Source organism: Dasypus novemcinctus, chromosome 24, assembly GCF_030445035.2.
Source record: "Dasypus novemcinctus isolate mDasNov1 chromosome 24, mDasNov1.1.hap2, whole genome shotgun sequence".
Classification (NCBI taxonomy): domain Eukaryota; kingdom Metazoa; phylum Chordata; class Mammalia; order Cingulata; family Dasypodidae; genus Dasypus; species Dasypus novemcinctus.
The window spans coordinates 19078900-19098010 of NC_080696.1; the positions used below are offsets into that span (position 1 = coordinate 19078900).

Below are 19111 nucleotides of genomic sequence, written 5' to 3' on the forward strand. Positions count from 1 at the left end.
AAAAAAAAAAAAAAGAAACGTTTTTTGACTTGTGGAAACTATATGAAAATCACATTTCGGGGTTCATAAATAAAGCTTTAATGGAGCACAGCCACATTCATTCATTTACATGTTGCCTCTGATTGCTTTTGTATAACAGTAGAATGGAGTAGTCGGGACAGAGACTGTGGCCTTCAGGCCCAAAATATCTATTATCTGATCCTTTACAGTTTGCTGACCCTTGATCTAGGTCATAAAGCCAGTCTCAATAAATTTCAAGGGGCTTGAATGAATATGTATAATAAACATTATATAGTATATACTATACTCCATATTCAGACCAAAAAGCTATTAAATTAAAAATCAACAATAAAAGCATAAGTAGACACAAACTTCTAAGTGTGGAAATTAAGAAACATAGTTCTAAATAACTGATGTGTCAACAAACATATTGACGTGGAAATTTAAAAATGTTATGTTAGGTGATAATGAAAATGATATTAAAACTTACATTTTAAAGCAGTACTTAGAGGGAAATGTATAGGCTTAATTGCTTACATTAGAAAGGAATAAAGGCTATAACTTAATGAGATTACCATCCATCTCAAAAAGTACTGAAAAGTAAAGTAAACTCAAAGAAAGTAGAAGGATGGAAATAACACAGATAGAAGTAAGCATTAATGAAATAGAAAACAAACACACGATAAGGAAGAAAAACAAGATAGAAAGTTGGTTCTAATACAACTGCTAGACTCTTGGCAAGGTAAATCAAGCAAAGAAGAAAATACAAATAAATGACATCAGCAAAAACAGACAGAGCTATAGCTGCTTAGAAAAGATACACAGTTTTATGCTTATAAATTAGAAATTTTAGGTGAAATGACCAAGTTCCTAGAAAAATACAACTTAGCAAATACAGACAGGAGATGAGAGAGAAAAGCTATAATTCTATAAGCTTTAACATAATTGAATCACAGTGAAAAAAAAATTTTTGAGGAAAAGCCAGCCCAGATGGATCTACTAGAAAACTCTAAAAGAATCTTCAAAGAATGAGTAATTATTATTTTAGAGACTTAGACAATATAAGTAGAGAGATTAAAAACCCCACTCATTTTACTGGACTAGTGTAGCCTTAATACCAAAACTGAAAGGCCAATCTCACTCATGAACATAAACACAAAATCCCAACAGAATACCAGAAAATTGAATTACATAGTTTAAAAATATAATAACATATCATGATCAAGTTGGGTATATCCCAGTAACATATGTGTGAATTTTGATTAAAAATCAAACTATAGGGGAGCAGATGTAGCTTAGTAGTTGAGCATCTGCTTCCCATGTACGAGGTCTGGGTTTAATCCCCACAACCTCCTGAAAACAAACAAACAATATGTATACTTATTAAATGAGAAAAGTCAGATGGTTATTTCAATAGATGTTTTAAAAAGCATTTCATAAAATTCAAAATTCACTCATGAAAACATTCTTAGCAATCCAGGAGTAGGAGGGAGTTTCCTTAAACTGTTAAAGACTATCTACCATACCCTAGAGCAGCCACTAAGTTAAACAGTGAAACTGTCACAGTGTCATGCATAAGACCGTGAAGGAGACAGGGATGCGCCCTACATCACATCTATCAACATTTGTACTGGAGGTCTGTGCCCATACAGTAATGTAGGAAATTGATAATGACGATTAGGCATTAGGAAGGAAGAAGCAAAACTGCCATTATTTCAGATGATATTCCTAACTCACATGCCATTTATTTAGTTTTACTTTTGTTCCCACGGTGCTGGTCTCTGAGTTTAGTTTTTAATACATAACGGAGGCATGCTTGTACCAAAAGATACAATGGTTCCCCTGAATTGGAACTGGAAACTGCCCCAGGCTCCTAGACACGGACAGTCAAGGAGGCGACAGAGTGGACAGGGTGCGAGGTTTTACCCAAGGGAGAGAGGGTGGTTGGTACCCAACAGGGGCTGGAGAAGGAAGGGATTTTTCTGGGCTACCTCCTTCTGCTCCCAGGTACGACGGTAAATTTAATATAAGACTAATCCTACTCAGAACTGTTAACTCAGCATTTCACCCCTGTCGAGCATGTACAATCATAGACACCTTAAGTTTCTGAATGACTCAAAACTACCCTCTCCTAGCATGGTGACCAGAGCTTGGGGATCAGTAAGATTTGCTGTGACTGTTGACAAGCTGGATTTCCTTATCAGCTGCAAGTTAGAAGGTGCACATGGAGCCCTTTCATGAGATACTTGAATGGAGGACATGCAGCTCTGAGAGGAAGCACAAACCTAGAAAGGGCAGCCCATTTTCTCCTTGTCAGGCCCAGGCCAGAACAAGTTTGCATCGAGGTTCTCCTCTTGGACAGATGTTGTGAAAGCAAAGAGAGGTTTTTTGCAGAGAGGGCACGGCACTGAAATCTACATTGCAGTATCGCCTGACTTGCCAGCAAAGGACGTGTTAAATTGTTGGAGCAAGGACAAATGAGGATCTTTAGGACACAGAAAACTCTCTGGAATCTCCATTTGATTTGTAGGAATGAAACTCTCCAGGTAATCCAAATGAAAGCAACTTAGGCCAAGGAAGTGTTCTACCTTCTACTCAGTAAATGTCAAGGCTGAGATGAAAGTCTACTGGGTTAGGCTACATGTGCTACCAGGTAATAAGATGTGGTGGGTGGTGAAAGCAGAAAAGGCCGCAGACTCAACTTTCCAATGGTCCTCAAAAATTAGGTGGTCAGAAGCCAAAATGCTAACATTAGGTAGGGAAGAGTACACATTTTTATACTTGGAGGGAAATACCTGTGCACATCACAGAGTTACAGGCATAAAGAAAGGGCCTGTGAAGCTAACAGCAGTTGAAATATTGGTCACACTCTCTATGCACAGATCAATTTAAACAGTAAAAGTTACTATAATCCAAGGATTAGAAAATAATTTTAGATTAAGAGGTCAATAAGGACAGAAGCTGTGAAGAACTTCCACACGCGTGCGAGACTGGACTTGTACAGAGTTGTCAGAGACCTGAGCTGGCCAAAGCTGGCTTTCCATGCAGTAGCCTGGCCAAGGACCCTCCTCCAGAGAAGCTGGGTCAAGTTATGCCAAAGCCAGAACTGCCTCTCAATAAGTTTTGGAAACATTCATTGAGACCTGATATGTGCACGACCTATGAAGCCAGAGTGAGGTAGGTCTCTGCATCCACCAACAGAAGAAGCAGTGATGCAAGCAGTCCAAGCTGCCAGAGAAAGCCTGTGCAACACCCTGGATTTTGCAGAAAAACTTAGGAACACAGAGTGTCTTTGGGGAGAGGGCATTGCATTAAAAACACAAACGACATGGTTTTCCACATTTCTGTCCAGATCCTCTAAATATATCTGAAACAATCAAATAGGTATAATGAAACAACAAAAGACTCAAGTTCTAGACTGGAAATAGTAAAGGTCAAAATGAGAGGCTAAAAGGGGAAGAAATGATGACTGGCAGCGGTTATTCAGAGGACTGTAAGGAACATTGGGCTTGTCCTGTTCTCCCAGGAGGCAGGGCACAAGGAAAGCAGGCCACTGTAAAGCCTTCTGTGAGTTATGCTGGATAGTGGGTTCTGAAGGGCCCTTCCACCTCTGAGGCCAAGGATTCAAGACCTGCCAATTTCCCTGCACTGGGAAGTTCACAGTCCCACATAATTATGAACTGAAAAGGGTGCATCTGTACTTGTGCATTTATGCCTGAGAAGACAAAATGGGTATTAGAAAAATTGGTTAAAAATTACACAGAAGGAGAGACACACAGACCAATGGAATCGAACTGAAAGTTCAGATATAGAACCTCATGTATATAGCCATATAATATTCGATAAAGCCACCAAACCCTCTCAACTGGGAGAGAATGGCCTATTCAACAAATGGTGCCTGGAGAACTGGATAGCCATATGTAGAAGAATGAAAGAGGATTACCATCTCACACCTTATACAAAGATCAACTCTAGATGGATCAAAGACCTAAATATAAGAGCCAAGACCATAAAGACCTTAGAAAGCAGTGTAGGGAAACATCTACAGGACCTTGTAATAGGAAATGGCTTCATGAATATCACACCAAAAGCGCGAGCAGCAAAAGAACAAATAGATAAATGGGACTACCTCAAAATTAAAGCCTTCTGCACCTCAAAGGAGTTTGTCAAGAAAGTAAAAAGGGAACCCACACAATGGGAGAAAATATTTGGCAACCATATATCTGATAAGAGACTTATAACTTGCATATATAAAGAACTCATATATCTCGAAAACAAAAAGATAAACAACCCATTTAAAAAATGGGAAAAAGATTTAAACAGACACTTCTCCAAAGAAGAAATACAAATGGCTAAAAAGCACATGAAAAAATGCTCCAAATCCCTAGCTATCAGGGAAATGCAAATCAAAACTACAATGAGATACCATCTTACTCCCATAAGATTGGCAGCCATGAAAAAAACAGTAGAATACAAATGCTGGAGAGGATGTGAAGAAAGGGGAACACTCATCCATTGCTGGTGGGAATGCAGAAGGATCCAACCATTCTGGAGGACAGTTTGGCAGTTTCTCAAAAAATTATCCATAGATTTGCCATATGACCCAGCAATACCACTGCTGGGTATATACCCATCAGATCTGAAAACAAGGACACAAACCGATATATGTACACCAATGTTCATAGCAGCATTGTTCACCATCGCCAAAAGTTGGAATCAATCCAAAAGTCCATCAACAGATGAGTGGATCAATAAAATGTGGTATATACACACAATGGAATACTACTCAGCTGTAAGAACCAATACACTACAATCGCACGTGATAACATGGATGAACCTTGAGAATCTTATGTTAAGTGAAGCAACCCAGGCATTGAAGGACAAATACTATATGACCTCAATGATATGAAATAAGTTAACTGCCTCAGAGAGCTAGAGTCTGGAAAAGTGGCTTACTGGAAATCGGGGGGTGGAGGAAGGATGTGAGTTAATGTCTGTAGGGGTGGAATCTGTGATGAGCTGGGGGTAAGTATGAGCACAAAGAAGGGACAAAATGGGGGCAAGGGGTTACCTTCGGGTGGGGTTTTCTGGGTTTGAGGGGGGCTGGGGATGGGAAGAGGGGTAATATGGTCCAAGAAATAGGTGGGAGGGAGGGGCAACATACAAACATGGGAGAGTGCCAGAAGTTCGTTGAGAACTAAATGTTGAGTAAAACGTATCAAAGTATAAATAGGAGGGTCACCTGGTTAGGATGCTCAGGGGGTATGGTCTGATGCGGGATGGACTCCAGAGGGAATAGCTGAAGGCTCATTTTGCCAAGGTGGGTTCTACCATTGGGTGGGGTGGACCCATATCCTGGGGAAGACTAATGCCGTCGAATAGAGAGAACTGTATCTCTCGTGAGAAAGGACGGCTCCCAGGGCATTAGATTGGCAGGCGTTGTGGGCCCTAAGGGGAGGGGAAAATGGACGTGCAATGGATAGAACAAAGGTAAATAAGGGGGCAAAAGAGGAGTTATGTGAGAGTACACGAGGATGAATATAAAACAGCTAATATTACACCAAAAACATATAGGGGACGACAGACTAATAATGAAAACCATAAGACAAAACATAGGATAACTAAAAAATTTAGAAAACTGTACAACCTAAAGTATGGACCACATAGTAAGCACAAATGTTACCTTGTTTGGAAACTATAGTTTCGGAATCTGTACATCAGTTTCAGGAAATATGATATGAATAAGTTAAAAGATTATTGCTGAGGAAGGGAAAAGGTTTTATGGTGGATCTGGGGAAATACTGTATATTGTATATATGAATTTTGGTGATCTAAGACTCTTCTGAAGCTGACATTATGTTGGGATTCACTTTACGGGAAGTTTTGGATCACAGAGTGGTTCAACAATGGCAGCGGAGGAATACTGATATGGGATGTTATTGACAGGATATATATGGTTGACAGGGAGTTATACAGGGCATATGCCCAGGGTATATGGTAATGTCTATATATACTCATAGTGGAAACAATTAAAAACAACAGCTGGGGGGGTACTGGGCTCCTGGCCGGGGGGTCACTGTTGTGGGCCCTGGGAGAGCAGCGGCAATCCTCCAGGTGCAACGGCAAGAACCAGGAAGGAAGGAGGGCCCAACAGTGGGCTCTTGATACTAATGGCTACACTTTTGAGCCTATGCACCTGCAATAAGAACAAGGCCTAGAGTAGCATTGTGCCTGGGGGTTTCCTCCTGACAGCCTTCATGTTACTCAAATGTGGCCACTCTCACAGCCAAACTCAGCGTGTAGATGTGATGCATTCCCCCCAGCGTGGGACACGACACCCGGGGATGAGCCTCCCTGGCACCGAGGGATCACTACCACATACCAGCTGAAGAAGCAACTAGAAAATGACCTTGAATTAAAGATTCAATGCAGAACAGCAGAATATACCTGTCTACATATAATAACATGACTTCGGGAAGTGGTTTGACCTAATGTAAGGGGGAAATGGAAAGGAGAAATGAGATTATAAGGCTGTGAGTCTCTAAAAAAGAGTCTGGAGGTTGTCAGAAGGAATACCCCTATGTACAACTGAACAGAGTCTAAGAGACAGATAAGGTAGATACAACCCCAGGTATTGGTTCTTTTGAGGGATAAAGAGACCCACGGGTTCTATGGTCATGGCAGAAGGGGTTCACTGCCATGACAGATGGCCCTTCTTTGGAGCTGGTGTTTCTGCGTGATGGAAATGGACTCAGAGGGGATCTCTTTTCACAAGACTTGCATGCTACTTTATTGGAATTGTAGTTGGTGCTGAGTTTAAGATATATGTAGGGGATTTGAATCTCTGGACTGATAATATGACACCCAGGCCCAGAGCCTCAACAGACTTCAGCTCCTACACTTTGACTTATTGGACTTACTCCACTCAGCTAACATGGAGTTGAAGAAGGTCAACCACCACAACATGGAGCCTAGAGTGTCTATAACTAGAAGCGGGAAGAGTGCATCCAGTACCCATGTGGAATCTAAGCCCTCACTTGACATAGGTGTGCAATGGACACAACCAATCCAATGTCCACAGAGGAAATGTGAAATGGGTGTGGGAAGGGTAGCCATGGGGGCTGCTGGGTGTGGGGAACGGGAGGAAGAGATGAGATGTGGAGGCGTTTTCGGGACGTGGAGTTGTCCTGGATAGTGCTTCACGGACAATTACGGGACACTGTAGATCCCCCCAGGGCCCACTGGATGGAACGTGAGAGAGTCTGGGCTATGATGTGGACCATTGACTATGGGGTGCAGTGATGCTCAGAGATGAACTTACCAGGTGCAATGGATGTATCACGATGATGGGAGAGAGTGTTGCTGTGGAGGGAGTGGGGGGTGGGGGCGGTGGGGTTGAATGGGACCTCATATATTTTTTTTAATGTAATTAAAAAATAATAATAATAAATATTTAAAAAAAAATTACACAGAAAAAAACAATGATTTTCCCATTGGAAAAGAAAACAATATTAGTTTGTCAGAAAAAGATGGAGGTGTCCATGAACAGCAAATTTTATTAAAATGCTAGAAAAAGTAGCATTTGTTAGATTGTCAGTACGTCTCGTGCTCCATGGCTCTGGGTGGGTTGGGGAAAGTGGCAGGAATGGCCCTGCCTCTGGGAATTCCCAGCTCCAGGCTGCAACAAGAGGATGGCCCTCAGGAGGGTCACTCAGTGGCCTGGGCTGGTGTTTTGAAAGGTGGGAGAAAACAAATTTAAATCCCATTTTATAGAGCCTGGCTAGGGAAGACTTCTCAAATTGTGAGAAAGTCCCCTTAGAGATCAAGCATGGTATCTCCACGAATATATTTTAAAGCAGGCTGATCGTTTAATTGGCCTGTCAGTGACTCTCCTTTGACACCCTTGGATTCTACTATTCTTCACAATCAGAGATGAAAATAATATATGTAATTAATTGCTCTATTTTGGGATAATGATTAATATTAAGACAGAATAACCCTGAATCATAGACAAGGAGTTAGAAAACCCCAAAACATTTGATTTTTGATGATGAGTCCAACAGCAAGGCTATTGATTGGGTTCTGTGCTCAGTGCTCAACCTACAGTATGTACTTCTCCTGACAGCCCAGCACTTTCATCCCTATTTTATAGACAAAGAGATGAAGGCTAGGGAGGCTAACTGCTTTTTCAAGCTCAAGTTCAGGACCCAGGCCCAAATTCCTGGTGGCCAGGGAGGCTCTGTCTGACCTGCTCTGCTGCCCTCAGCTCCTCCAGCTGCCCATTGCTCCCCTGCTCTGGCCTTGACCCCACGGTCCTCTCTGCTAGCTGCACACTGGCTCTCCTGACCCATGTGGGCTCAGTTCAATCGAATCCTCCTCGGGGAGACTTCCCTGCCCACCAGGATGAATTCAGCCCCCTTACTCCATTCCCTCAGCCTGTTATACTTATTTACCGGTCATCTCCCTTACTAAAATTTAGATTCCAGTAGATTTGAGCCCAGTTCTCGACACAGAGCCTGGCATTGAGCAGCCCCCACAGGTTGATGGACTGACTGACTGAAGGCTTCTAGCTCCCGAGGGCCTGCTGGGCATGAACCAAATCTGCCCTCCTTCTCCACATTTCTAGAATTAGACCCTATGGGGCCTTCTGTCTTTTGTGGAGATGCCTGAAAGGCCAGGGTGAAAGGGCAATGGGTGGTCCTGGGTCCTGCGCAGGCTTCTGCTGCCACAGCTCTTCTTCAGTCTGGTGGGTTAGATAAAGGCTCCAGAGTCGAACCACAAAGATGTGAACAGTCCGGAGGGCAGGCAACCCTGTTTTGAGAATGAGCACCTACAGCTCCATGGAAACAGTCAGGCCTGGGGAAGTGCAAGTGGGGATCAAAGAAGGACGGGTTGGTGAATTCTACCAGTGATGGCTAATAACAAATTTTTTCCCCCTTGGGGTAGTAATGAAGGGATAAAAAGTGGACATCTTAATTCCAAAGAAGAAAATCAAGGAGCTACTCACAGTTTCTAAAATCTTTGTGTTACCCGGTCCAGGTAACAATGAAAATAAAATAAGCAAAACAAAAAACAGTAAAACCCCTCGAACAACAAACTGAGAATTTCAAATATAACCCAGGAAACACACCTTTCAGGCCTCGTAGCCCAGCACAGAGTTCTGGGCTTCTGGTGCACCGCCCCCTGGCCCTGCCCAGTGGGCCCAGTGTACATGGAGCTGAGGGCAGGAAGGTAGGAAGCCTTGCCCCTATGTGCAGGCTGGACACTGTGCCTCCATCTTCCTGGCATGGCCTCTTGAGCCCAAAGGGCCTTCCTGCTCCCTGACCCAAAGCTGGGCCTCCCGTAGGCCATGTGATGTGCATTTCCACAGGCTGCTAGGAAGATGTATGTGCCAAAGAACCACGAAAAAAAGGGAAAACAATGTGGACTTCAGCGAGGAATCCATTGAGAAGGAGTTCGCAAAAGCCAAAATGTTAGGAGAGAAAAAACAGGACCTGGGAGTTGGTTAATAGTAATTAGTTTATAGATTTTTTTCCATCTGTATTAACTATTCTTTGGCAACTGTTTTTGGGTGACTTAGATAGTCTTTCAAAAAGTGGACAAAAGGAATAATATAAATCCCTTGTATCTAGGGAATTCCTCTAATTAGAAGTGGCAATGAATTAGAGGAAAAATTTGATTTTAATATAACATCTGCAAATGATGGCTGCCTTTTCACACAGTTCTAAATGTCATTCCTTTACTTAAAAAAAAAAACAACAAAAAAACCAGAACATACTGCAGTAATCCACTTAACTTTTATCAGTAAATTCTGGTCATTCAGTAGTTTCCATTTTCTTTTCTAAATAAATGATTCTTTTGCATGTTCAGATGGTGACCATTTATTTTTCCCTGATGATTTCCCAGAGTATTTAAAAATATTTCACTTAATCTCAAAAAGATTATTTGGTTGGAGTTGGGATAACTATTTAAGAAAATTGTGTGGTTGGTATAAAAAGACAAACATTTACATAACCGTGTTGCAAAGCCAAACACACTTCGTTTATGGTCAAGCCACAGTAGTAGCTTGAAAAATGTCTTGTCAATACCGGGGCCAACACGAGCTCCACTGGGTCTCAATGGGCAAATGCCTTGTGACTCCTGGTGCATCAGCCACAGCCAGTGTTTCAGGCGCTCCGGGAGAAGGTTGTGTTCCTCCTGAAGGGGACACACATGCTCAGGATAGCTGCAGACTGTACCTAGGTGACAGCTGGGGCAACATAAAGAAAGATACAGGCATCTAGGGACAAGGCGGAGTCAAGGAGGCCCTGTCTTCTTCAAGCAGCAGGATCCTGGCCCTGAAAGGACTGTTGTGGGGTCTTGTGCCCCACCTGAATTTTACAGCCAAGGAAATGAAGGTCTAAAGAAATGGAGAGATCTGCCCAGACACCTGCCCCTTATGGCAGCACTAGAACTAGAACTTAGGGGTCTCACCTCATATCCTGTCCCTCTTTCCTTACTATACTTCTCAGAAATTATGGAACCATCCACTTTTCTCCCCTGCACACAGGTGCCAGGCTGCTTAAATAGAGTTCAGAGGACATTCTCATGTCCTTCATTTCTGAAATGGACACTGGCTGAGGGGATGAGAAGGACCTTTCACCAAAGCTTCCTCTCGTCAGAACTCCTCCTCGTCAAGGCTGCTTCAGAGCATCTACCCTTTGGGCAGACACCACCACATGGCCTCTGCCTGGAGCCAGATACGCCCCAAATTCTAAAATGTGCCTCCACAGTCCGTAAAAGCAAACTTTTTATTATTTTATTCGGTGAGTGACAGAGAACGACACGGGTACTCTCTGCCATGTGCAGATGTCAGGAATCACCTTTGTGAAGAACAAATTGGGCATTTTAACAAAGCCCTTAAATCACTTCCATAGTGCTCTCTTTGCAAGTCCTCTTCCCTGGACACAGAGTTGGTAGTGAAAGTGGAAAAAAAAAACAATAAACAAACCAAAAACAAAGCAAAAAACCCCTAAAGTCTGACAAGAAAAAAATGTCTCTTCCATGGCCAATCGACTATTGTATCAGTATTTATGGAGATGGATTTGGCACATAATTATACAATGAAATGATGTTGCTAAGCACACCGATTTTTTTTTTTCATTTAGTGAAAAAAAAAAATTGTTCAATAAAAAACTCAAGTAGTAAGCAGGCTTCTCAGACATGAGGGGTCTATGCACTCCTACAAGCACCCATACTCCTTAAACATACCATTTTGCAAATGCTGTGTATTATTAGGAGGAGGCGGATTCTGCCAGGCACATAATTTGTATATTTAAGGGAGGTGTATGGAATGAAAAAGCGAAATATGTTAAATTTCAAAGGATTTGGAAGCAATGCTGCCTGTGAGCTTGTATTACAAATAGCCCCACATTATTACATACGCTATTAATGAGGCAGAGTGAATGAAAGTGCAATTTGAATATGCATGACTCTATCCAATGAGCAGGACTTTTGTGTACTGATGGGTTTTTTCTTTTTCCCCCTAAAAAGGGATTAAAATTATTCTTTGAGAAGTATGGCTGTCCAGAGACCAGTCACATAAATATACTTAGACCACAGAGTCACACTATATTCAGATGGAATTATACAGGTGCCGAAAGCATGCCTTTGACTCTACCTCCAATTTCTGAAACTTGTGCCTGCCTACCCCCACAAAAGGAATATTCCTCAACTTCAAGCAGCTGCTTCATTACAATTTCTAAGCAAAAATAATGATTTTGGTGGAGATCCCTAAAAGTAGGCAAGGTTAAATAAACCTTTTGAGTACAAAGACTTCACTTCTATAGTAAGAAGCGCTAGTTAAAAGGCTGGGGAACGGGTAAATTATTGCACCAAATGGCTGAGAATTAATCTCTGCTGACTAGCTGGAATCTAACGAGGCGTCTGTGTCCCGGGGAGCCCGCAGCATGTCCCTGGCGGTATGTGCAGTGTGTCGAGTCTGCGTGGCACCCTTTGTCCCTGCTCGCAGGCGGCCTTTCCTCTCATTGTCCATAATATCCTCATGCATCTGGGACGCGTGGAATGCATTCATACTAACAGACTTACCATTGTTTTCGCTCAGAAGCTTTGTTGAGCAAAGACTGCATCACGGTTACTGATAATTATATTGCTTAATTAATCAAGACAAAAAAAATTTGCAAATCATTGCCTGGTTGCCAAGCAGGGAGATAAAAAATGACAACAATACGAGCTGAAGCAATATAACAAAAGTAACAGCTATCTGATCAGAAATTCTTATATAATGAAGCTATTAATGCTAAATCGGTTAATGTTAACATTGGTCCAGGTGTCTCTACTTAGATGCAAACAAAAAGGCTAACATTATGGATATAAAAGGCCAAATGTTGCCATGGATTCTGTAACCTGATAGAGAGGACAGCCTTTTCATTTGATTAGGGAATGCAATTTAAATACCAGGGACTGAAGCCAAACAAACAGACTTTCCCTCCACAAGCCTCTTGTATTCACCCTGGGGTCAGTGGTTGGTGAACAAAAGGTCAGCCACACTTGCCCTGGAAATGTCTGGATTAATTTTATTACATTGTAATGGTTTGTGCTTTAAATGTAGGGAAAACACTAAATTTCCAGTTGACCATTATTCTCTTCTTCCCTTTAGGCTTTTTGAATTAAAATATTAGGAACGTGATTTGCTCAATTCATCTTGTCAGAATTTGTGACCAAATTTATAAAACAAATACACGTTTTGCAAAGAAATTTAAAAAGGTAGTTAATGTTTAATTTCATGCCTTATAAGTGTATTACCTTTTAAAAAAACACTTTTGACACTATTAATCGAATCAAAATACATTTTATGTTCTTTATTTACTTTAAAAATAAAAAGAATTTTTGAGGACACTAAATGACGTTTTAGAGGGTTGTGGTGAGAATCAACTAGTAAAACCAGGGAACCCATGCTAAATATTAAAGAAACACATTTTCTTGTTTTGAAAGGTATAAGATACTAACTTCATTTGTTCTCTAAAATTGAAAATTTCAGTTTAATTGTTAAAATGAAAGTTGTGCTCTCTGTGGAGGAACACAAACGTTGAGTGCTAAGAGCTGTTTTCTTACACAAAAGTGAAAATTTCACATCCACAGAGACCTGAATCAACGATAATACACATATTTAACATGAAGTAACTTTTGGCATCTTTGCTTCCTGAACAGACAAGAGGGTTGCCTTTATGGCAGTGAACTGAACAAAAACAATCATCATCAATCTTAGAACTATCAGTTCTATCAGGCGTTTGACCAGCAGCCCAAGGCACTTCTCTGGATTAAGGCATTGACCCCACTCTGTCTGTATGAGTAATAATAACCAGGTTAAACTGGGTTTCATTATGTATTTCATTTGTATGGTAGTAATTGTAATAAAAAAATAATAGCAATGAGCCTAAATACCTTTTACTTTGGGCCAAGCACTGTTTGAAGTACTTTTCATTTATTAGCTCCTTTAATCCTCACACTTTGGGTTATAAATCCCAATTTGAGCTGTACATCTCAGTTATTTATTATTTTAAAGTTTACAAATAGAGAGTTTTTAGAAGGGCAACTTTCAGCTTCTTCAGGACAATACGGAATAAAAACAATGAGTTATATTTCATATCAAGCTGAAAAATAGAAAGTCATTCTTCTTGAGGAGTGGCTTAATGTGCTAAATGTTTAATTTTAAGAGCTTTAAAAAAACTACTTCTAGCTATAATTCCCAAACAAAAACAAGTCATTAAATAAAGCACTACTAAAACAACCACTAAAGGCATGACAAGGATTGAAACAGCAGCCAATTTAGTATACCCACAAAGACCACTGGATTGTTCTAGCCCTTTCTGGGATCAATACCAATTGACACACCGCTGCATTGATCCTGTGGCAAGTGGCCTCAACTGTTAAGCCCCATGACACGGGCTGTGTTATGGTGGTCCAGCCTCTTCATGGGTGGACCCTCAACCCTGCAGGACAGAGCCCCATCAACGTTAGTAAGAGGCTTGGCAGGCGGGTTCACCTAGGCAAGGCCGATTCTTGTTATCCATGAAGTGTTAGGTGTGAATTTGGTTCATTCCACTCTTCTTATTCATCAATGTGTTCAAATTTTTAAATTACACTTTTTTTCAATTACAAATTTTAAAAACTTAAAATTTTAAAAATAATAAATTCCTCTGACATTGCAATGTTCAAAGAGGTCAAGTAATATGATAGGAGATTTCATGCTGATGAAAGATTCTTAGAAAATCCCAATTCATATTTAATTACTAGATAGCACATGTAACTCAGATGGATGTAAGGCAGCCAGTTGGAAAAAAGTCCCCTTTTGCAGCTATGTCATTGATTTTCAGAAATAGCAAATCACATGGCAAATGCTATACAACTCAGAGGAATAATGTGGTGCAAACATACCTCAGGTTTCTTCGTTATCGTGATAAAGAACATGTGATTCTTCATTGGGTAAATGATGATTGAAACGTCTCCAAAGGCGGTTGGGATAATACCCCTGCGGTAGTCTCTGGAGTGTTCAGACCAGACGATGTGGACCTCGTCGTTCCCCAAGTGACGGAGCTACAACAGCAAATTGACTCTTTATTAATCAGAGTGATAACAGCAGTTTATGAGGAGTCGTGGCTTACAAACTGAATTATATACTCAGTGGCAAAAATATTTCACTACCAAAAAAGGCTACAACACTAATGTCTTCTATGAGATTTAAAAAAGCATAAAAGCATAAAAAAATACAGCTTGTCATTTATAAAGCATACTGCTAATAAGATAATTCATGAAAGTATTGACTAACATTATGGATGGATGTGGACATTTTCAGGGATTTTGTAAAATTGGAATTTTACTCCTGTATTTATGCTTCATATTACTGGGCTTCTTTCTAAACAATCAATGACATGGGTCTTTTATCCCATGTTACTGTAGAGCTTCATAAGACTCTTAATCCAATGATTATAAAGGACAAAGATATGAATATGAGAGAAAAGAAGCCTTTATAACATAACTGTTCCCAAATGCATAAGGAAAAGTATGTATGAAATTACCTTTGTTTAGGAAATCAATAAATAATACTTAAATTTGATGAGAATAATAGTACCTGGCATTTAAAGAGTACCTAACTATATAGAAAGTACATTGACACATATTATCTTATTATCTCTTTCTCAAAACCCTCTAAGGTAGACCACATCCTTATCATGCCTCGCAAGTTGGAAATGGGGACTCAGGAAGTTACCATCTCCCCAAAGGCACACGACCAGCATGTGGTAGAAAGGGCCTGGGAACCTCTAATAGTCTAGCTCATTATTTTATTATTTTATACATAAAGAGGCCATATAATCAAGTCATACACTCTTATCCTCTTTGAGAAGGCCTTAGAAAGTTTCCAAGGAAAGGACCCTTTGAGGCTTCTTTAGGACCAAGCTCTGTCAGAGGCAAGCATAACCCCTGATGTATCTCCATGTAGCAACCACAGAGTCCTGGGATAGGGAACGCTGCATACGAAATCATTTAAGTAAGCCTTAAAGTGTAACTAATAGAAACTAGGTTATGAAAGATAGAAATGTTGGTGAAAAGTGGTCTTTTAACCATAAAGGCTGGCTGGGTGAAGGTCCTTTGACACCTACTGAGATTTGGAGGCTCTAATCCCTTGCATGTAGCTACAGAAGGATGCTTCCTACCACTGTGAGATGGACATTAAAATTGACTAAATTATGAGGCACTTTAATGAAAGAGAGACATGTTGTTTCAAAGCTAATTTTTTAGTTTTGGTCTCAAGATACTAAAAAAAGGATGCTCTGGAATATTATGTATTTAAAACACGTTAGTATAAATCCAATTTTCTTTATAGACTATTTGGCCACAAAGGGGAAATCAGAGGTTACCCCAGCATGGCCAACTCTCCATTTATAAGGTTACGAATGAAGCTGGTTTGCTATAATGACTTCTTATTCTTCACTTGCTCATACTTCTAAGAATGACTGTACAAGTCAATTACTCAAGAAGAGGCTTGTACATGTAGTGAGGGTCGCATGATTCACTTGTGTCTGGGTATGGGGCTCCCTGGCAAAGGCAATGGAAGGTGTTAAGCACAAGTCATGGTGATCCAGAGCAATTTAATGGCATCTATGAATTGCTAAATACGATATTGCCCAGTGCTCTTTTTTTCCCCCGGGCAAAAGGTATAGCCAACCCATTACATAAATAGCTTAAAGAAAGATAACTGGGTTTTCATAGTAATCCTAACCATATCTCTGTATCTCTCTATTTCCATATTAGATATTAGAACTTTCCTTTCTTTTCTTTTTAAAATAAAGGAGACAGGGACCTTACAACACATTCCTGAAAATCAGCCCTTTTTGGAGTGGTAACACAAATACAGCAGCTGGCATTACCAGTGATACACTAAAGCCAGGTTTTCATGTATGGCCAGATACATGAATAGTATCTAACTGAAACTTTGGTAGGGGTGGGGGTGGGTGGGGGTGGATTTCAGACCAGTAGAAAGTAACTGTGGATGCTGGCGCTGTCCCAGAATTCACACCTATACCCCTCACTCTTCATTGAGAGTCAACCTTCCAGGTGCATCTGTGTCCTTGGTATAATCCTGACAAATGTCTGAATGGCAACAACCCACCTACTAACCATCCCTCAAATGTGCTGCCATGGATGACAGCACCCTAAAATGCGTTAGCTCTTCTTGATCTATAAGTTGAGGGCACAAAGCATCACCTCTGAGGCAATTCAGTGATTAATGAAATTTTTCAGTTACTCTCTTTTTTTGGAATTGGGTAATTCAACTATAGAACCTAAGGAAGGCTCCCCTAATTTTGTTAGCAAACGTATTCTCAAATAGACTCATCCCATCATTGTGGCAATTCTGAAACTACTTTTGTGTACTAATAATACACAATATTCATCATCTTATAGTTGTTTTCAATATTATGTGCCTCACACTTCTGGAAATGTTGAAGTTTAATTAACTAAATCACAAAACGAACAGCAACCAAAGCCACTGGACCAATTAGCTGATAAAAATCTGGAGCAAAGAGCAAAAATGCTTTTCTGCCTACAAGGACATGAGTAGGTAAAAAAAAATAAAATTAAACCGGCCAACTGTGAACCATGTCAGAACATTATGGAACCCTCTGCAAACCTCAAAGTGTTGTTCAGTTTAAGGGGAATTTTACTACGAGGACCTCATTTTGTGAGTTTTGGAGAGTTTTGATTAAAGGCCATCAAACTAGACACCCACTGGCAAATTTGTATGGTGCACAGAAATGAAGAACATCTGATTTGTATGTAATCTAGGAGAAGACCGATGGTTCCTGTACTTGAACAGAGCTTTATTTAATGTCAGCGACAGCTTCAACTGCCTGGCATGCTTCAGAAGGTGCTAAGGCTGCTCAGGCTCGGAACAAATGCTGGGTTCTTAAGTCTTAAGAAAGCAACCCCAAGAAATCTTCCTGACATTTCTCCTCAGGACAGAGGTTTAAGTGCCTGCACCTGAGCTGGGCTGCCTGCTGCTGCCAGGCAGCATGCCACTGGTGACACCAGTCATGGCACCCACCCCACAGGCTGACCTCCTCTCCCAACTAATTGCATTACATTGCCAGCTGGCTCCAAAAGGAGTCGCCTGTTTGATTGAAGAATTCCTGCTCCTCAGTGGGCCTGGCCGCTACTTTTACTAAGTAACAGTCAGGCCTGACATCCCCATTGTTCAGCTGACAGTGGGCCCATCCTAAAATCTAAGTTTTATTTGTAAATTAACCAAGAAACTTCCTGCCAGAAGAGCGCTGCCTGGAGACTGATAATGTGGGCTTTCATCCCTTTCCACTCATACTGTATCACTGCCAATTTGTTTTTTATGCTGCTGGCCAGCCTGAGGCTATAAAAGCCTTGTAAGACATAAGTGCAATTATAGTCCTGGAGTCAAATGAATTGGACAAATCCAATAGCACAGCTCTGTCCCCACTCTGCAAACCCCTACAGCAGTTAGATTAGCTGTGAAAAATCTAATCTAGCTAGCGCTAACAAATTTCTGCAGTGAAGGATCAAGAGTTCAGGATGGGGTTGCAACCGGATTGCAGAATTGAAAAAGTCCCCCCGTGACAGGGGCAGGCGAGAACATAAATCACTTTAGAATTTTGCAGCTCATTTTTAAGCTGTTAGGGACAATTTAGTTAGAATAAGACAAGGACCGGCGGGCTGCTGTTACTGTGACTGATTTTTAGTCTAGCTGTGAGACATCCCAATAAAGAGAGTTTATCCCTAATGATGCTAAGTCTTGGAGCTGCAAAAGGTAGCAGCTGAATTTTTATTATTACAGTAGGGAATCTTTTAACCAGGCCAAGCCTTTGAACATTATTTCTACCACTGAATTTTATCAAGAAAACTGTGTCTTTCCTCAAAACAAAACAAAACAAAACCAAAAAACAAAAGATAATCCTTCTTTCCTTAGGAAATAATTTTTTAAAAATTTTATATCCAAATCTATCCTTCAACAAAATAGTTCCCAATCATAAGGAAATCATAGAATAAAAGGTGACACACATTTGTAGAGTAGTAGCTATTTACAAGGTGCTGCACATAAAAGGGATCTGTCAGCCCCCCTAGGGTCTTGGGAATCTGAAATAGATTTTCCGAGATACAGTGAATTCATGGCACTAAGGGCATGGTGAACAGGGAAATAAGCACAGAAGGCCCCTGAGCTGCAGTGCACCCATCCAGAGAGGCACTCCAGCATGCGTCTAAAGGAGCCCCAAGCAGGCCAGGACAGTAAAAGCCTTCCCAGCACTTGAATGCAAGCTGTACTTCATACATTGGAGCCTCTTTCTTGCTGCCAGAGTCGCCTGGGATTGTGCTATGACGTGACTTCCGACATCTCACATGCAGGGCTGCACACCACTGTACATGGTCCAGGTGTCTGCTGTAGCAGTGGTGAAAAACTAGGCCTTGGAGAAAAGGGATGAAGCAGGTACAGTGAGACCCATTCGCCAATATCAGTCACCTGGCTGAGAGGCAGGGGGAAAAGAATTAGTCAGACTGATGGGCAGCGATGGCAGCCAGTGGCTACAGA

At 41.0% G+C, this 19111-nt stretch overlaps 1 protein-coding gene across 4 annotated transcripts in view; it reads right to left on the bottom strand.

The window, feature by feature from the left end:
- RALGAPA2 (Ral GTPase activating protein catalytic subunit alpha 2) overlaps window positions 1-19111 on the bottom strand; it is a 321127-nt gene that overhangs the window by 100172 nt on the left and 201844 nt on the right. For all 4 annotated transcript variants that reach the window (XM_004447756.3, XM_071211588.1, XM_071211586.1 and 1 more), the window contains one exon: window positions 14437-14595. In XM_004447756.3, coding sequence (XP_004447813.1) covers window positions 14437-14595 — 159 coding nt within the window. The remainder of the gene's footprint in view (window positions 1-14436; window positions 14596-19111) is intronic.